We start from the raw sequence: 14,651 nt of genomic DNA, 5'->3' as shown, positions 1-14,651 counted from the left end.
CCACCTGAAATCCTACTCTGAGGTCAACTTGACCTAGTGGAATAAAAATAGGACTGGTAGTTGGGGCCTATCTGAGCAGGACCAACTAACCAGCAGGAACAGGTTGAAAAGACCAAAGCAGGAAGTGTGGGGTGAGCAATAGGAATAAAAGGGGGGGCACCAACTGACTCCCTACTCTGATGACCACTTGCCCTGGGGGAAAGAAAATAGGACTCTTTGTTGGGCCCTATCTGAGCAAGACCAAGTAACAAGCAGGAACCATTGGAAGAGACCAAAGTAGACAGCGTGGGAGGGCAGGAAAAAAAAGGGGGGGCTACCAAGTAAGACCCTACTCTGGGGACAACTTGATCCAGATGGTAAGAAAACAAGACTGTTTGTTTGGTCCTATCTGAGCGGGAGCAAATAACCAGCAGGAGCCTTTGGAAGAGAACCAAGCGGGAATGGGGGGGGGGATAAGAGGGGGGCTGCCAAATGGGACCCAATTCTGAGGACAACTTAACCTGGCGGCAAGATAATAGGACTCTTTGGGGGCCAATCTGAGTAGGACCAACTAACCAGTGGGAACAGTTGGAAGAGGCCAAAGCAGGAACTGGGGGGCAGGAATAAAAGGGGGGCTACCAGCTGAGACCATACTCTGAGAACAACTTGACAAAGCGGGCAAGTAAATTAAGACTCTTTTGGAGCCAGTATGAGTGGACCATCTAACCAGCAGGAAGAGTTGGAAGAGACCAAAGCAGGAAGTGTGGTGAGTAGGAATGAAAGGGGCCTAGTAACTGAGACCCTACTCGGAACACTACTTGACCCAGGGGGCAAGAAAACAGGACTCTTTATAGGGGCCTGTTGAGCAGGACCAACTACACATCAGGAATCGTTGGAAGAGACCAAACCGGTAAGTGGGAGGGAGCAGGAGTAAAAGGGGGGCTGCCAACTGAGTCCCTACTCTGAGGACAACTTGTGTTGGGGACAAGCCAACAGAACTCTTTGTTGGGACATATCTGAGCATGACCAACAAACCAGTGATTACAGTTGGAAGAGACCAAAGCAAGAACTGTGTGTGTGTGTGTGGGGGGGGGGGCGGTGCAGCAGGAATAAACGGGGGGGTGGGGGCTACCAACTGCAACAATACTCTGAGGACAACTTGACATGGGGTCAAGAAAATAGAACACTTTGTTGGGGCCCTGTCAGAGCAGAATCAACCAACCAGCAAGAACAGCTAGAAGAGACCAAAGCAAGAAGAGAGGGGGGAGGAATAGAAGGGGGGCTACCAACTGAGACACTCCTCTGAGGACAACTTGTCCTAGGAGCAAGAAAACAGGAGGCTTTGTTCAGGCCTATCTGAGCAGGACCAAGTAACCGGCAGGAACGGTTGGAAGAGAGAAAAGTCGGAAGTGTGTGTGGCGGGGGTGGCAGGAATAATAGCGGGGACGGGCCCAGGCTCTTCTGCAGCAGGTGTCAGGACTTCATGGAGATCCGCAGGGCCCATCCCGCCCCAGGGAGAGGAGATCAGCCTGGGCCGCGGTGCCGGGCTACCTGTAGAGGGTGGCCGCAGGCCCCGTCCACTCAACTGTGCCTCGGGGATCTGAGGAAGCTGAGGACCTTGGGGTGAGGGACAGGATCCTAGGTCAGGAAAGGGCAGGGACACAGGACGGGGCCACGGTGTCCAGGTGGGGGTCAGAGGGAGGACTGAGGGACTCAGGTCCCCAGGACAGAGGGGACGTCCCAAAGTTCAAGACCTCACGCCTTCTGAGAAGGGCCCTTGGGAGGCATGGGGACTCGCGGAGGAGAGTCGGGCCAGACTTCCGCAGCCGGGTCTCAGAGACACCGGAGGAGGCGCAGGGGGCGGGGGGAGCACTGGGACACCTCAGTTCTGAAGAGGGCAGGGCCCGTGTCCTGCCTGGGGCGATTCCTAATGAGGAGCAGAGGGATCTGCAGGCAAAGGAGCCAGGACCCCACAACAGAGTCAGTCCGCGCAGGCCCCCGGGAGGGATGGGGACACTGGGCGAGGCTGGACTTGGGCATCCGGGTCTCGGATCACCCGGACCGGGGAGTGGGGGTCGGATGGGTGAGCTGGGGAGAACCGAGGACCCGCTGTCGGTCGGGAGCAGCCGCTCCGGCGGGCAGAGGGGAGGAGGGCCCAGGTGCTGTCAGGAGACCAGGTCCACCCCAGCCCAGAGCTACGAAGTCAGTCCGTGCCGCAGGCCCGGGGAGCCCCTGCATCGGGTGGCCAGAGGTGGCGGGGCGCCCCGTCACTGAGCCTGGGCGGTGCGTCCCAGAGACCTTCGGACCCTGGTCTGAGGGGCACGAGTTCCCTTCGTCAGCGGCCACGCGCCCAGGCCATCCCCGGGGTGCAGGAGGCCACGGAGGGAGCACCGAGGGAGGGACTCCGGCCCCCAGAACGGAGGCCCCGGCCCGGAAGGCGACCCCTAGCGGCAGCCTAGGGAAGCCCCTAGTGGGAATGAAGCCCCGCGGGGTGTCTGGACTTCCGCATCCGGGTCTCAAGAGACTGGCGGGGCGGGGCGGGGCGGGGCGAGGGGGCCTCGGCGTCGTCGGCGTCTTCCGGCCTGCGCCTCGAAGCCCGTCGGGCGCGGGAAGGGCGCCGAGCCTCGTGGGCTTCGAGGTGAGGCCCAGAGGGAGGAGCGAGGGAGCCGGGACCCAGAGGGGAATGAGTCCGGCGGTGGGGGGCGGCGGTGGAGGCCGCAGGGTGGCGCGGCCACGACGACTGTGACCAGGGCGTGAGGCGTGGGCGGCCTCGGGCTCTGGGTCCCAGCCCGACCGAGAGCTGGTTGCGCGCGAGGAGCCGGCGTCAGGCGGCAGAGCCCGAGGCCCAGGCCGCCCAGGGAGTCCGGATGGGGACGAGAGGACAGGGCTGAGGGACCCCAAGGAACCCATGTGAGCCCCTGCCATCGGCCCCGGGCCTCCCCGGACTTGGTCGCCTCGTGCGACGCCAGCCGCCTTGGCCCGGACCTCGCCGGGCCGGGAGGGCTCTGGTGGGAGGCAGCGGGCCCGGGGCTCCCCGGGAGAGCCGTGCGGGGAGGACGGCCGGAGGCCCCTTGGACCCCAGCCCCGGGGCCGCCGTCGGAAAGCCGCCCCCGCGGTGGGTCTGGGCGAGGGGAGGGCCTTGGTGTGCGGGGCTGGACCCCGGTCAGCCGAGGCAGGATCCCGGGCCCTGGCCGGGGTGCAGGGGAGAGAGGAGGCGCTGCCTCCCAGCCCAGGACACCTACGTAGGGCCCGGGAGGCCTGCCCTGCCGCTCGGGTCCGCTCTGGCTGTCAGCGGAGGCCCAGAAGGGGCAGGTCCAGGCTGGATGGGGTGGGGGCTCCCGGGGTGGGGGGGCGCCCAGAGTCCTGGCCAGAACCTCCTGGCCGCAGTGGGGGGTGGGGGCCCGGGGCGGTGCACGCGGTCTGCACCCACCCTGAGACCCTGAGGCGCCCCCTCCGTCCCTCCCTCCGTCTCTCCCTCCCTCCCTCCGTCTCTCCCTCCCTCCCTCCGTCTTCCAGGGGCTCGGAGAGCTCTGGAGTTGAGGCCTTGGTCTGAGGCAGGAGTCCCGAGGTCACAGAGCAGAGGAGGCGCGGCCGCGTGCCAGTCGGTTGTCCAGGCGAGGTGCGTGCTCCGCGCGTGGGGCCGGGGGCTCGCCCATCCCACCCCAGAGGGGACCCCTCGGCCCCCCAACCCCCACGCGGCCCCCGCTCTCAGGCCTGGGAGCTCGGGCTCTGTGGGCTGGGCCTCCCCCTGAGGAGCCACCCCTCATCTGTCTTCAGGGTCTCGCGACCATCATGCCCCTGGGTGAGAGGGGTGCGCTCTGCAAGCTTAAGGAGGAGCCAAGAGAGGTCCCGCTGCCATGGGATGCACCGCTGCCAGAGCCTGAGGACAAGGAGGTGGAGTTGAAGAAGGAGGAGGTGGAGGAGGAGGTGGAGGAGGTGGAGGAGGAGGTGGAGGAGGTGGAGGAGGAGGTGGAGGAGGTGGAGTTGAAGAAGGAGGAGGTGGAGGAGGTGGAGTTGGAGGTGGAGGAGGTGGAGTTGGAGGTGGAGGAGGTGGAGTTGAAGGTGGAGGAGGAGGAGGTGGAAGAAGTGGAGGTGGAGGTGGAGGTGGAGGTGGAGGTGGAGGTGGAGGACGTGGAGTCGGAGGAAGAGGAGTTGGAGGAGGAGGAGGTGGAGGTGGAGGTGGAGGTGGAGGTGGAGGTGGAGGAGGTAGAGTCGGAGGAAGAGGAGTTGGAGGAGGAGGTGGAGTTAGAGGAGGAGGTGGAGTTGGAGGAGGAGAAAGCAGAGGAGGAGGAGAGGGGGGGGCCCGTCTCCCTCCTCCTCCTCCTCCTCCTCTTCCTCCCTGTCCTCCTCCTGCTCTGTCCTCATTCTGGTCCCCCTGGAGGAGGGATCTGCTGCTGCCCGGTCCCCGAGTCCTCCCCAGAGCCCTCGGAGCACCTGCCCCTCCCCCAGTGCCATGGCAGGCGCTCCGGGGAGCCAGTCCCACCAGGGCTCCAGCAGCCCCGATGAGGAGGGGTCGAGCACCTGGGGGGCCCCGGCAGGGGCCCAGGCCTCGCTCCCAGATGCGCTCCGCGTGAAGGTGGCCGGCCTGGTGCTGCTGCTGCTCCTCAAGTATCGCACCAAGCAGCCGACCACACGGGCGGAGATGCTGGCGGCGGTCAGCCGAGATGACCGGGACCGCTTCCCCGTGATCTTCCGCCGAGCCTGCGAGTATCTGCAGCTGGTCTTTGGAGTCGACGTGAAGGAAGTGGACCCCCGCGAGCACTCCTACGTCCTGGTCAGCATCCTGGGCCTCAGCTGCGATGGGACGCCGAGTGGTAGGGACGGCATGCCCAAGACCAGCCTCCTGGTGCTGGTCCTGTGGGTGATCCTCCTGGAGGACGACCGTGCCCCTGAGGAGGCGGTGTGGGAAGCGCTGGGGGTCATGGGGGTGTATGCCGGCAGGGAGCACGTATTCTATGGGGAGCCCAGGGAGCTGCTGACCGAAGTCTGGGTGCAGGAAGGGTACCTGGAGTACCGGCAGGTGCCCGGCAGCGAGCCCGCACGCTACGAGTTCCTGTGGGGTCCCAGGGCCCACGCAGAAACCAGCGGCGTGCAAGTGCTGCAGCACATCCTCGCGGTCAACAGCAGGCAGCCCGGGGTCTCCGTGTCTGTCCGAAGAGGCTGTGAGCCATGAGGAAGAGCGGGCCTGAGCCCGAGGGGCAGCCGGGCCCGTTCCCGCCTGGGGTCGAGCAGCTTCTCCTGCGGGGCACGAAGCCAGGCCACTTCTCGCCTGCGAGTGCGAGCAGAGCGGGCGCTGGGCGTTGTGAGTAGTGGAGGGCCAGGGCGGCTTGGGGGAAAGCGGGGCCAAGAGCACGTTTGGGTGGGTTCTTGTTCTCTGTCTACGTGGCCTCGGAAATCGATCTTTGTTTCCTCGAGGAAGTTTTCAGATGTTGTTCCTTGTCACAGAAGGTTTCGTGAGCTTCGGGCTCAGCGTGGGAGTGGCACCCACGCCACAGGTGTTCGAGAGTCAGAGTTTTGCCGTTTGGTGCAACGAGCTGGGAACCCTTCCGTCCTCGTTCGGGATCCAGAAGGGAATCGCGGTGCCTGGGCTGGGCACAGACAGGGATGTCTTGCAAACGTGAAGACCTTGGCAGTAAACGGATGGTTTCAGGACATGGAGAAGTAAAAGATGTTCGTTCTTGCTTCTCGTCCCTTGTCGTCTGTCATTCTGGACAAGGGACATAGAGATGTGTGCCTGCCTTTGCTTGGGTCTCCAAGAAAGGAGGAGACACTCGATCTGAGCAGAGGTCCCCAGCTCACTGGGACATTTGTGGCCGGACATTCGCCGAGCTCTGCTCGCTCTCGGAAGGGCCCTGTGTTGGCAGTGAGGACACTAGGAGAGAGAGGCAGGACACGTCCCACCCATAGGTGACTGTCTAGCAGCGACAGTCCCAGTGGGAAGGCAGGGAAGGGTCCCCTAAGAGGAGCAGAACAAACCAAAGAAGGGTGAGGCAGTGTGGCTCCAGGGGGAGCCCTACAATGGAGACATCCTGAGCCAGGCTGGCTTGGTGTCTCTGGTCAGTGTGATGCCTTCTGCGCAGCTGATCACAATGAAACTGGATGTTGACAGTGGCCAGGCCCACAGATGGTGTCCCTTAGGGGTATGAGCAAAATCTCAAATAGATAATTGCTCTGAGAAGTTCCTTTTGGATCATGGACAAACCAAAGAAATCTCCTCCTGGGTCCGGAAGTGAAAGTGTCCTGCACTCTTGTCCCGGTGTAGTTGAACACAGTGCACGGACTAGGTGTTTTCTACCCATCATCTGCAAGGATTTCTGGAGAAATGCAATAATATTCCTTTAAAGTCGAGCCCAGAAGGCTCTAGACGGACACTGTTGTTCCTGGCCATGGGAAACCAGAACCAAGTGCATTATAAAGATGTTTTCATTTGATTATCTTGAGTGTCCTTAGACAGCTGTAAGCCAGGTCTAGGTTTTGGTGTGGGAGAAATGAATGAAAGTTGTGGTTTGGACGGAAGAGCATGTGGAAGGAGGGAGGAAGTTGGTCTTTGATTCAAATTCTAGCAGCTTTGTGCTGTATCCAGCTGGGACGACTCCCCCACGCCTACATTCCACGCATATTCTCATATATCCCACATATATCCCCTATTTAGAAAATGGACTGTGGGGACCCTGGGCGGCTCAGTCGGTTAAGCATCTGATGACAGCTCAGAGCCTGGAGCCTGCTTCAGTTTCTGTGTCTCCTTCCTCTCTGGCCCTCCCCTGCTCGTGCTCTGTCCCTCTCTCTCAAAAATAAATAAAACATGTTTTAAAAATTAAAAAAAGAAAATGGACTGAGTTTTATTTATGAAGCACCCTCTTTGGCTTATTAGCTGTTCCATGTTCTGTTGAGCTGCATATTCTCTAGCATGACCTGGAAAACAAAAAATATCCCAGAGGAGAGAGTAGAAGGGTCTGGGATCAAAACAACATTAGAAACAACTGCCATTCATCACAGTTCCGATATGTGCCCGGCACAGTGCGAGGTGCTTTCCATACATCACATACATTCCTGCAGTCCTGCAAGATGGGGCTTATGAAACCCACTTACTTCACAGATGAAGAACCTGAGGCCCACAGGGCTTGGTCGTTTTCCCAGGATCACACGGCTAGTAAGTGACAGGGCAGAAACCGGACCCCTGGTCTGAATTCATGGAGAGCCCACGCTGTTCCCACCCACCCCAGCCTGTGGCCGACCGTCTGACTCCTACGTTTCTCTTCTCGCTCCCATGGTGTTTCCCAGGTGACATAAAGTAGGACCCCGAGGCCCAGGTAGTAAAAACAGGCCTAAGGAAGAAAGGTGACAAGAAGAATCAAACACAACTTGGGGATTTTCCGAGTCTTGTCCAGAGCAGACTCTGCTAGGTGCCGCCGTTTCTTTCCAGTCCCAACACTTTCCCCCATGACAGCCCCTGGTCTTCCCACATGTGCCCTCCTGTCCAACTCCGGAACCTGGCCTGCCGGCCAGCTCATCACCACCGCCTCCTCTCCTGGCTGCACAAGGGCTTCATGCCCTCCCATGACATAGAGCATGCCTCCTCCCTGCCCAGGTTCCCTGGCTCTCCTGGAGCTTACCCTCCAACCCCTCTGACAGCTAAAGCCCTTTTGATGGGAAACGGGACGTGGACTGTGACCTTAAGACATCTGTTCATCCCTCCCCAGGGAGTCTTCCGTACACTCTCTGTTTTCCCAATGGGCTGTGAGGAATGTCTCATTGCACCTATAACCTACAGGGACTTGGGGATTAACCCTGATGTTACACAGCGGATATTTGAAGCCACCCTGGTGTTTGCAGTAGGACTTCAATGATTTTCTTATTTGAAGCTGGGAACGGAACACATATTCAGATGAAGGAGCTTATTTAGGTGGTCAGATAGTAATGCTTCATCACAAGTGGTAGATGAGCAAACATCCACTGAAGTCAAATTCCTAAAATCCCTGGAATGCTCCTGGGTGGCAAAAAATGGTTCCTCGGTGGACATATTAGGCCAAATTGAACCAGAAAGAAAGAACCATCCTCCCACTGCCTCTTGTCTGGTACCAGCCCCACGGAAAAGCCCTGGCGGCCAGTGAGCCTAATGGCACCTGTGCAGGTAAGGTGTTGAGGCAAGTTTAGTCACGTGGAGGGTAGCAGAGACTCACAGGTTCAGACTTTACCCATGTTTCAAAAAGAAGGAGGAAATCCTCGCCTATTGTGATTACAGATGGCAATGCAGGGATTTTCTGCAGGCAATGCAGAAAAGTACTATTGAGTGAAGAAGGTGAACGCTTCCTGCTGAGAGGTACAGGATCCTCTTAACATTAGATGTGGTTCTCTATTTGAAAGTATCTGTCATGTGGTAGGCACTTGAAAATTCAAAGAAAACCAAGGCAAATCTGACCTCAGATTACTCCTCCGAGCAATAAGGTCGGTTGTCCTAACAAATTATGATAGTTGCCTTTGGTTGAGCACCTACTGTGTAGCGATACGTGGGAGAAATTTCAACGCTCATCCATACCGTGTCTTTGCTTTCCTTCCTGGACACAGGGGACCCTGCATTTCCAGTCCACTTGTAGTTAGGAAGGGTCATGTGATGACCCTTTGCCACGGAGACGTGAGCAGAAGCATCGTTCGTCACATCCAGGCATCTCAGAGCCAGTATGTCGGTATGTCAGCTCCGTGCTGTCTCCCTTGATTCACCATGGCCACCCCATGTTGAGATAGGGGAGCCACAAGATGAAAGCAACCTGTCTCTCCAGGGTCTAGGAAAAGCGGAGGGCCCCTGCCAAACTGTATCAGAATTTACGTGCACCAGCATGCACTTTTGTTGTGCTAGCCCTTCAAGTGTCAGGGTTTGTCTGTTGCATCAGTTAGCAGTTACTTTGACATGGCTGCTTTTCTGTTGTTAGACTTACATGGAAATTTCAAGTACAAAGGTAGTAGTGCATATCTTCCTGCTTCCAAAAAACTCTAAAAATACAGGTAAGTCACAATGTTCCCTTTTCAAAGATCTTCCACAGTTCAGCCTTCTCCTCAGAAGTCCCCACGACTAACAATCTAGTGTGTGTTATTTAAAGGTGACTACGGTTTTCAATAGTGTGCTGTCAGAATATATCGGTTTTCTTCAACATAATAGGTAAGAGTGGACATATTGTTCTGCCACTAGCTTTTGGTACTTAATAAAATGGACGCAGGATATTCCCGTGACAGCACATATAGATCCACCTCACTTTTGAAACTACTCCCTGGAGTGTTAAAGTATGTATATACCACAATTAATAACATAAACATTTTTTTTTCCTGGTGGAGATGTAAGTGGTTTTCCCTGTGTCCTATGATTAATGAAGTGAAAACAACATCTTTGAATACGAATGCCTGGGTAAACGTTAGAAAACATTGTTTTCTAATGACATATACATACTAACATAGACATTGGGTTAAAGTGGAAAGGGTGTGGACAGTTTAACATTTTATAGATACGTCTGAAATTTTATTCCAAAAATGCTATACTGATTTGTATTCTCATAAAAATTGCAAATGATTTGAGATTATGCAATACCAACAAGATATTTCCCCTTTACTTTGAGAAAGAAGGATTTGGCCAGAGTGACCAGGAGCCAGGGGAGGGAACCAGACAGGACACCCTCAGCTAGGAAGGGGCATTGAGAGCATCCAGCAGAAAGCGATTGCCACAGTCCATGAGAGAAAAGGAGTACAAAACCAAGTCCAGGGAGCCCCCAGGCAGGCTGGGAGTTGGGGCTCTGAATCTAGAGTCTAGCTTAGGGGCAAAGGGGCCAGAAGGAGAGAAGGTGGGGAGGGAGAGGGACCTGGGACAAAGAACATGAACAGGCTGGGGAAATCTCTGAATCATTATCACTAGCTGGAAGCTTCAGGGTGGTCTGAACAGGGCAGGTCTATTGGATGAATGGACCAGCACCATGCCAGACACCCCGCTGCCTTAGAGTCCCCCTACCTCTGTCAGGAAGAGTACACTTGGCTCCCTGCGTCATTCAGGTGAGCGACATCTCTGGATTACTCTAGCATTATAGCATTATCTAGTGCATCCTTGCCAGGGTCCTGGGGCTGGAAGCTGTCAGGATGCCTGCTGGAGGCTGGGGACTTTCCCTCTGGGTGCAGTGCAACCCCACACAAAGGGTGGGGCTATGTGAGTGAGGGGTTAGTGAGCCGAGGAATGATGGCTGAGAAGGGCCAGGAACAGCCAAGAGCAGTGGAAGGAAGTGTGCAGTGGCAAGGAGGGCGAAATCAGAAGGAGAAAGCCCTGGGACTAATCATCTCAGACTCTGCAGATAAACGGCTGGGCATGGACACGCTTGAACGCTGTCCAAATGGTGTCCCTGGCTCGGACTGCCTTCCAGGGCTTCTGGGGCCTTGGCATAGAAGGAGCGGATGTCCTGTGGCCATGATGACTGGCCTGTGTTGCCATCAGATTCTGTCTGGGATACAGGACTGGCCCAAGATGCAGATGTTTGCAAGGTGGATGGAAAACCTGTAAAGATGGCACTTTTTCTTGTTCAACTGATGAGGAGGTGTGGGCCCCAATGCACGACAAGGAACATGAATGGGCTGGGGAAACCTTCTGATAGACTATGTTTCCTAGGAAGGAAGCACCATGGACACCCTCAGAAATAATTTCCTATGGGAATTCTGAAGTTCATGAGCCATTGGAGAACTGTAGGTTTCATCTATGGAAGTGGAAGGCTCAGGCAGGGGCCAGGCTCCACATTTTGAGTCAGTGAATGGCCCCCTCTATCAACTGGATATATATACATATATATCAATGTATACATATGTTATATATATATACACGTATACTTTTAGTAAAGGAAACATGGAAAAATTCCTCTGATAGGTGGATTTCTGGTTGAGTACAGGCATAATATATGCCTTTTGGGTTACTTTTTAATACTCTGCTCCTGGCATCCTTGTCCAGGCTGAGCATGCATCCACCAATACTCAACACTTACCTCTGCTAACCTTGTTTCAGGCAGCTGGCAGCTCTGCAGTAACTAAAGTTACTCATGACACAGAGCAAGCAGCTAGGGGCAACTTTGAGCCCAGGAGGCTAGGATTCCATGAATCCATCCTATATGTCCTGTATCTCACTGGAAAATCTCCTTGATGCATTCTATATCTATCTAACTGGTAGACTATGGTTGTCAAAATTTTAGGTGAAACCTTTGACTGCAACTGAAGCCTTCCACACAAATCCACTCCACAAACGTGAGCAAGGTAGAGTAGTGTGGTGGAAATGAGGACTATGAACCCAGTCCTATCCACTCAGCACCCTTTCTTCCCCCTTAGGGCAGTGGGTCCTGTCACCCAGCCACAGAACACTAGGCTTCCCGACCCTTACCCAGCCCAGCTGGGAATGTTCTGTGCTAGAAGACTATTTCTCAGGAGTAGACTTCCTTATGTTCCTGCACAGGAGTATAGATGTGGACTCCATTCTGTCCAATACACTGAAAGCTAGTTTTGATGCCTGGCTTTCCAGCACTGCCAACAACTTGTGGCCTCCCAACCTCTGCATCCCCAGCACACCTAACTATCCCCTTTCTTGTTTACCTAAGTCCTCATTGACCACTATCCTGAAGTAGATACACATAAGGCACATACTTCCTACTACGTACCCATGTTTCTCCACTCTCAGCACAGGAGTGGCTATTCTCCCTCCAACCCACCCCCCCCCCCCCCTTAGGATTTTGCACAGGCTCTTTTCTCCTGCTGACACCAATCCCTGTCTCTATCTTCCCAGGTCTGGGTCTGCTTCATCCTCTCCTCTGGGAAAGAGGTCCCTCCCTTGACTTGGTAGCCTGTCAGCACCGTAGGCCCTCTCTATCTTTCCGCTTGTGCTTCCTTCTTTTGAAATTATTATTAAATCATGTTCGAATGTCCTCAACAAGAATGGGGAGTTTGGTTTATTTTGATTTTACCTGTTGTCTCTGTTCACAACGGGGCACACAGTCCCCCTGACTGGTGTTCAGATTCCCTACTCTCAACAAAAATCTGTTAGAGCTGTGTAATTTAATTCCTTTTAAGAACACAGGGAAGTGGTTCCTATAAGAGTTCTTTATTCTATACAGAACAAAGAAGCAAATTTTGGATCTTGGGCTCACAGCAGCCCTTTCAGCCACATTGTGTTCACATTTAAATGATGAGCTCAGTTTAAATGCCTGTTATATGTGTAGTTGCCTGGTCACTGTGCTAGGCTTTCGTACAAAAAGTAAAACAACTGGCCATACCCCCTGGATCTCAGAATAGTTAAACACATAAAAACCAACAGTATACTACCATTTCTCCCCTTTTAGCCTTTCCTCTGTGGTTGGCATACAATTTTACTGCTGCATGTTAAAACTCCACCATACACTGTTATTAAAACAGTCAATTATCTCTCAAAGACATTTACATAAATAAGAAAATCATCTTTATGTTTACCCATGAAGTTTCAATTCCTGATACTCGTCATTCTTTTGTGCAGATTTAAATTTCTCTGCCATCTTTTGCTGACTGCCAAGCGGAGTTTAACATTTCTTTTAAACATTCTTTAACGTTTCTTGTAGTGAATGTCTCTTAATGATTAGTCTTTAAGGTTTTGTATTTCTGAACCTTTATCTCACCATTGTTTTTCCAATATATTTTTGCTGCATATAGAATTCTAGGTTGACAGTTTAAATTTTATTACATTAAGTACATTGTTCCACTTTCCTCTTGCTTTCATTGTTTTTAAAGACATATTATGACCATTTAGATTTATTCACAGAATACAAAGTTGTTTTAATTTTAGAAAATCTATTAATCAAGATATTCAGACTTATTAATATGTTCTGTTCATTATAAGACAAAAGGAGAAAATAACATGAATGTCTCAACAAATGAAGAAAATATTGATAAAATTCAATAATTGCTCATAAAAAATATTTGCAGAGTAATAATGGGAGGGGATATTTTTGTATTTCTTTTTTACTTTTTTAAAATATAAATTCAAGTTAGCTAACATATACTGTAGTATTGGATTCAGGAGTAGAATTTAGTGATTCATCACTTACATATAACACCCAGTGTCCATCCCAATAAGTGCCCCCCTTAATACCCATCACCCATTTAGCCCATCCCCCCCAATCTCCCCTCTAGAAACCCCCAGTTTTTTCTCTATATTTAAGTGTCTTTTATAGTTTGCCTCCCTCTCTGTTTTTATCTTATTTTTTCCTTCCCTTATCCCATGTTCATCTGTTGTGTTTCCTAAATTCCACATATGAATGAAATCATATATTTGTCTTTCTTCGACTGACTTATTTCACTTAGCATAATATGCTCTGTTCCATCCATGTTGTTGTGAATGGTAAAGTTTCATTCTTATTAATCACTGAGTAATATTCCATTGTTTATTTATATCACGTCTTTATACATTCATTAGTCGATGGACGCTTGGGCTCTTTCCATAATTTGGCTTTTGTTTATAGTAAGTACTACCATAAACATTGGGGTGCAAATACCCCACTGGAATCTGCATTTTTGTATCCTTTGGATAAATACCTAGTACTGCAATTGCTGGGTCATAGGGTAGTTCTAGTTTTAATTTTTTTGAGGAACCTCCATACTGTTTTCCAGAGTGGCTGCACCAGTTTGTGTCCCCACCAACAGTGCAAAAGTGTTCTCCATTCTCCATATCCTCACCAACATCTGTTGTTTCCTGCATTGTTAATGTTAGCCATTCTGGCACGTGTGAGGTGATATCTCATTGTATTTTGATTAGTATTTCCTTGATGATGAGTGATGTTGAGCATCTTTTCATGTGTCTGTTAGCCATGTAGATGTCTTCTTTGGAAAAGTGTCTATTCATGTCTTCTCGTTTCTTCAATGGATTATTTGGTTTTCTTGGGTATTGAGTTGGATAAGTTCTTTATAGATTTTGGATACTAACTCTTTATCAGATATTTCATTTGCAAATACCTTCTCCCATTCCATTGGTTACCTTTTAGCTTTGTTAATTGTTTCCTTTGCTGCCCAGAATAATTTTGTCTTGATGAGGTCCCAATAGTTCATGTTTGCTTTTGTTTCCTTTGCCTCCAGAGACATGTCTAGTAAGAAGTTGCAGCTGAAATCAAAAAGGTTGCTTCCTCTTTTCTCCTTTAGGATTTTGATGATTTCCTGTCTTACATGTAGGTCTTTCATCCATTTTTAATTAATTTATTTTTGTGTATGGTGTAAGAAAGTAGTCCAGTTTCATTCTTCTGCTTGTTTCTGTCCAGTTTTCCCAACACCACTTGTTGAAGAGACTGTCTTTCCTCCATTCAATATTCTTTCCTGCTTTGTCAAATATTAGCTAACTATATAGTTGTTGGTCCATTCCTGGGTTCTTTATTCTGTTACATTGATATATGTGTATGTTTGTGTGCACTACCATACTGTCTTAATGATTACAGCTTTGTAATATAGCTTGAAGTCCAAAATTGTGAGGTCTCCAGCTTTGGTTTTCTTTTTCAACATTACTTTGTCTATTCAGGGTCTTTTATGGTTCCATACAAATTTTAGGATTGTTCTTGCTCTGTGAAAATTTTCAATTTATTTCATAAGATTTCTATAGCTTTCAGTGTACAGACCTTTATCCCGTTGGTTATGTTTATTTCTAGGTATCT

General features: G+C 51.8%; 1 protein-coding gene and 1 long non-coding RNA gene across 4 annotated transcripts; both read left to right on the top strand.

Annotated features, from left to right (window-relative positions):
* Positions 1–708: 708 nt before the first annotated feature.
* Positions 709–3,984, top strand: LOC128773824 (uncharacterized). Of its 3 annotated transcripts, none has more exons than XR_008418258.1 (4): positions 709–889; positions 3,496–3,598; positions 3,757–3,873; positions 3,949–3,984. It is a non-coding gene; the product is annotated as an uncharacterized LOC128773824 (long non-coding RNA). The 3 variants fall into 3 exon arrangements; XR_008418259.1 differs by lacking the exon at positions 709–889 and adding an exon at positions 2,545–2,617; XR_008418260.1 differs by lacking the exon at positions 709–889 and adding an exon at positions 2,688–2,889.
* A 330-nt stretch (positions 3,985–4,314) lies between these two features.
* LOC109261241 (melanoma-associated antigen 9-like) lies at positions 4,315–5,661 on the top strand. Its single transcript, XM_053892020.1, has 2 exons — positions 4,315–5,281; positions 5,425–5,661. Exon 1 carries the CDS (start codon positions 4,433–4,435, stop codon positions 5,150–5,152), a length of 720 nt encoding a protein of 239 aa, XP_053747995.1. The 5' UTR covers positions 4,315–4,432; the 3' UTR covers positions 5,153–5,281; positions 5,425–5,661.
* The last annotated feature ends 8,990 nt before the right edge of the window (positions 5,662–14,651 follow it).

Source organism: Panthera pardus, unplaced genomic scaffold (genome assembly GCF_024362965.1).
Source record: "Panthera pardus isolate Hobbes unplaced genomic scaffold, ASM2436296v1 HiC_scaffold_27, whole genome shotgun sequence".
Taxonomy (NCBI): Eukaryota; Metazoa; Chordata; class Mammalia; order Carnivora; family Felidae; genus Panthera; species Panthera pardus.
Note: the sequence above shows the minus strand (reverse complement) of the source record. Positions and strands in the feature narration are given on the sequence as shown.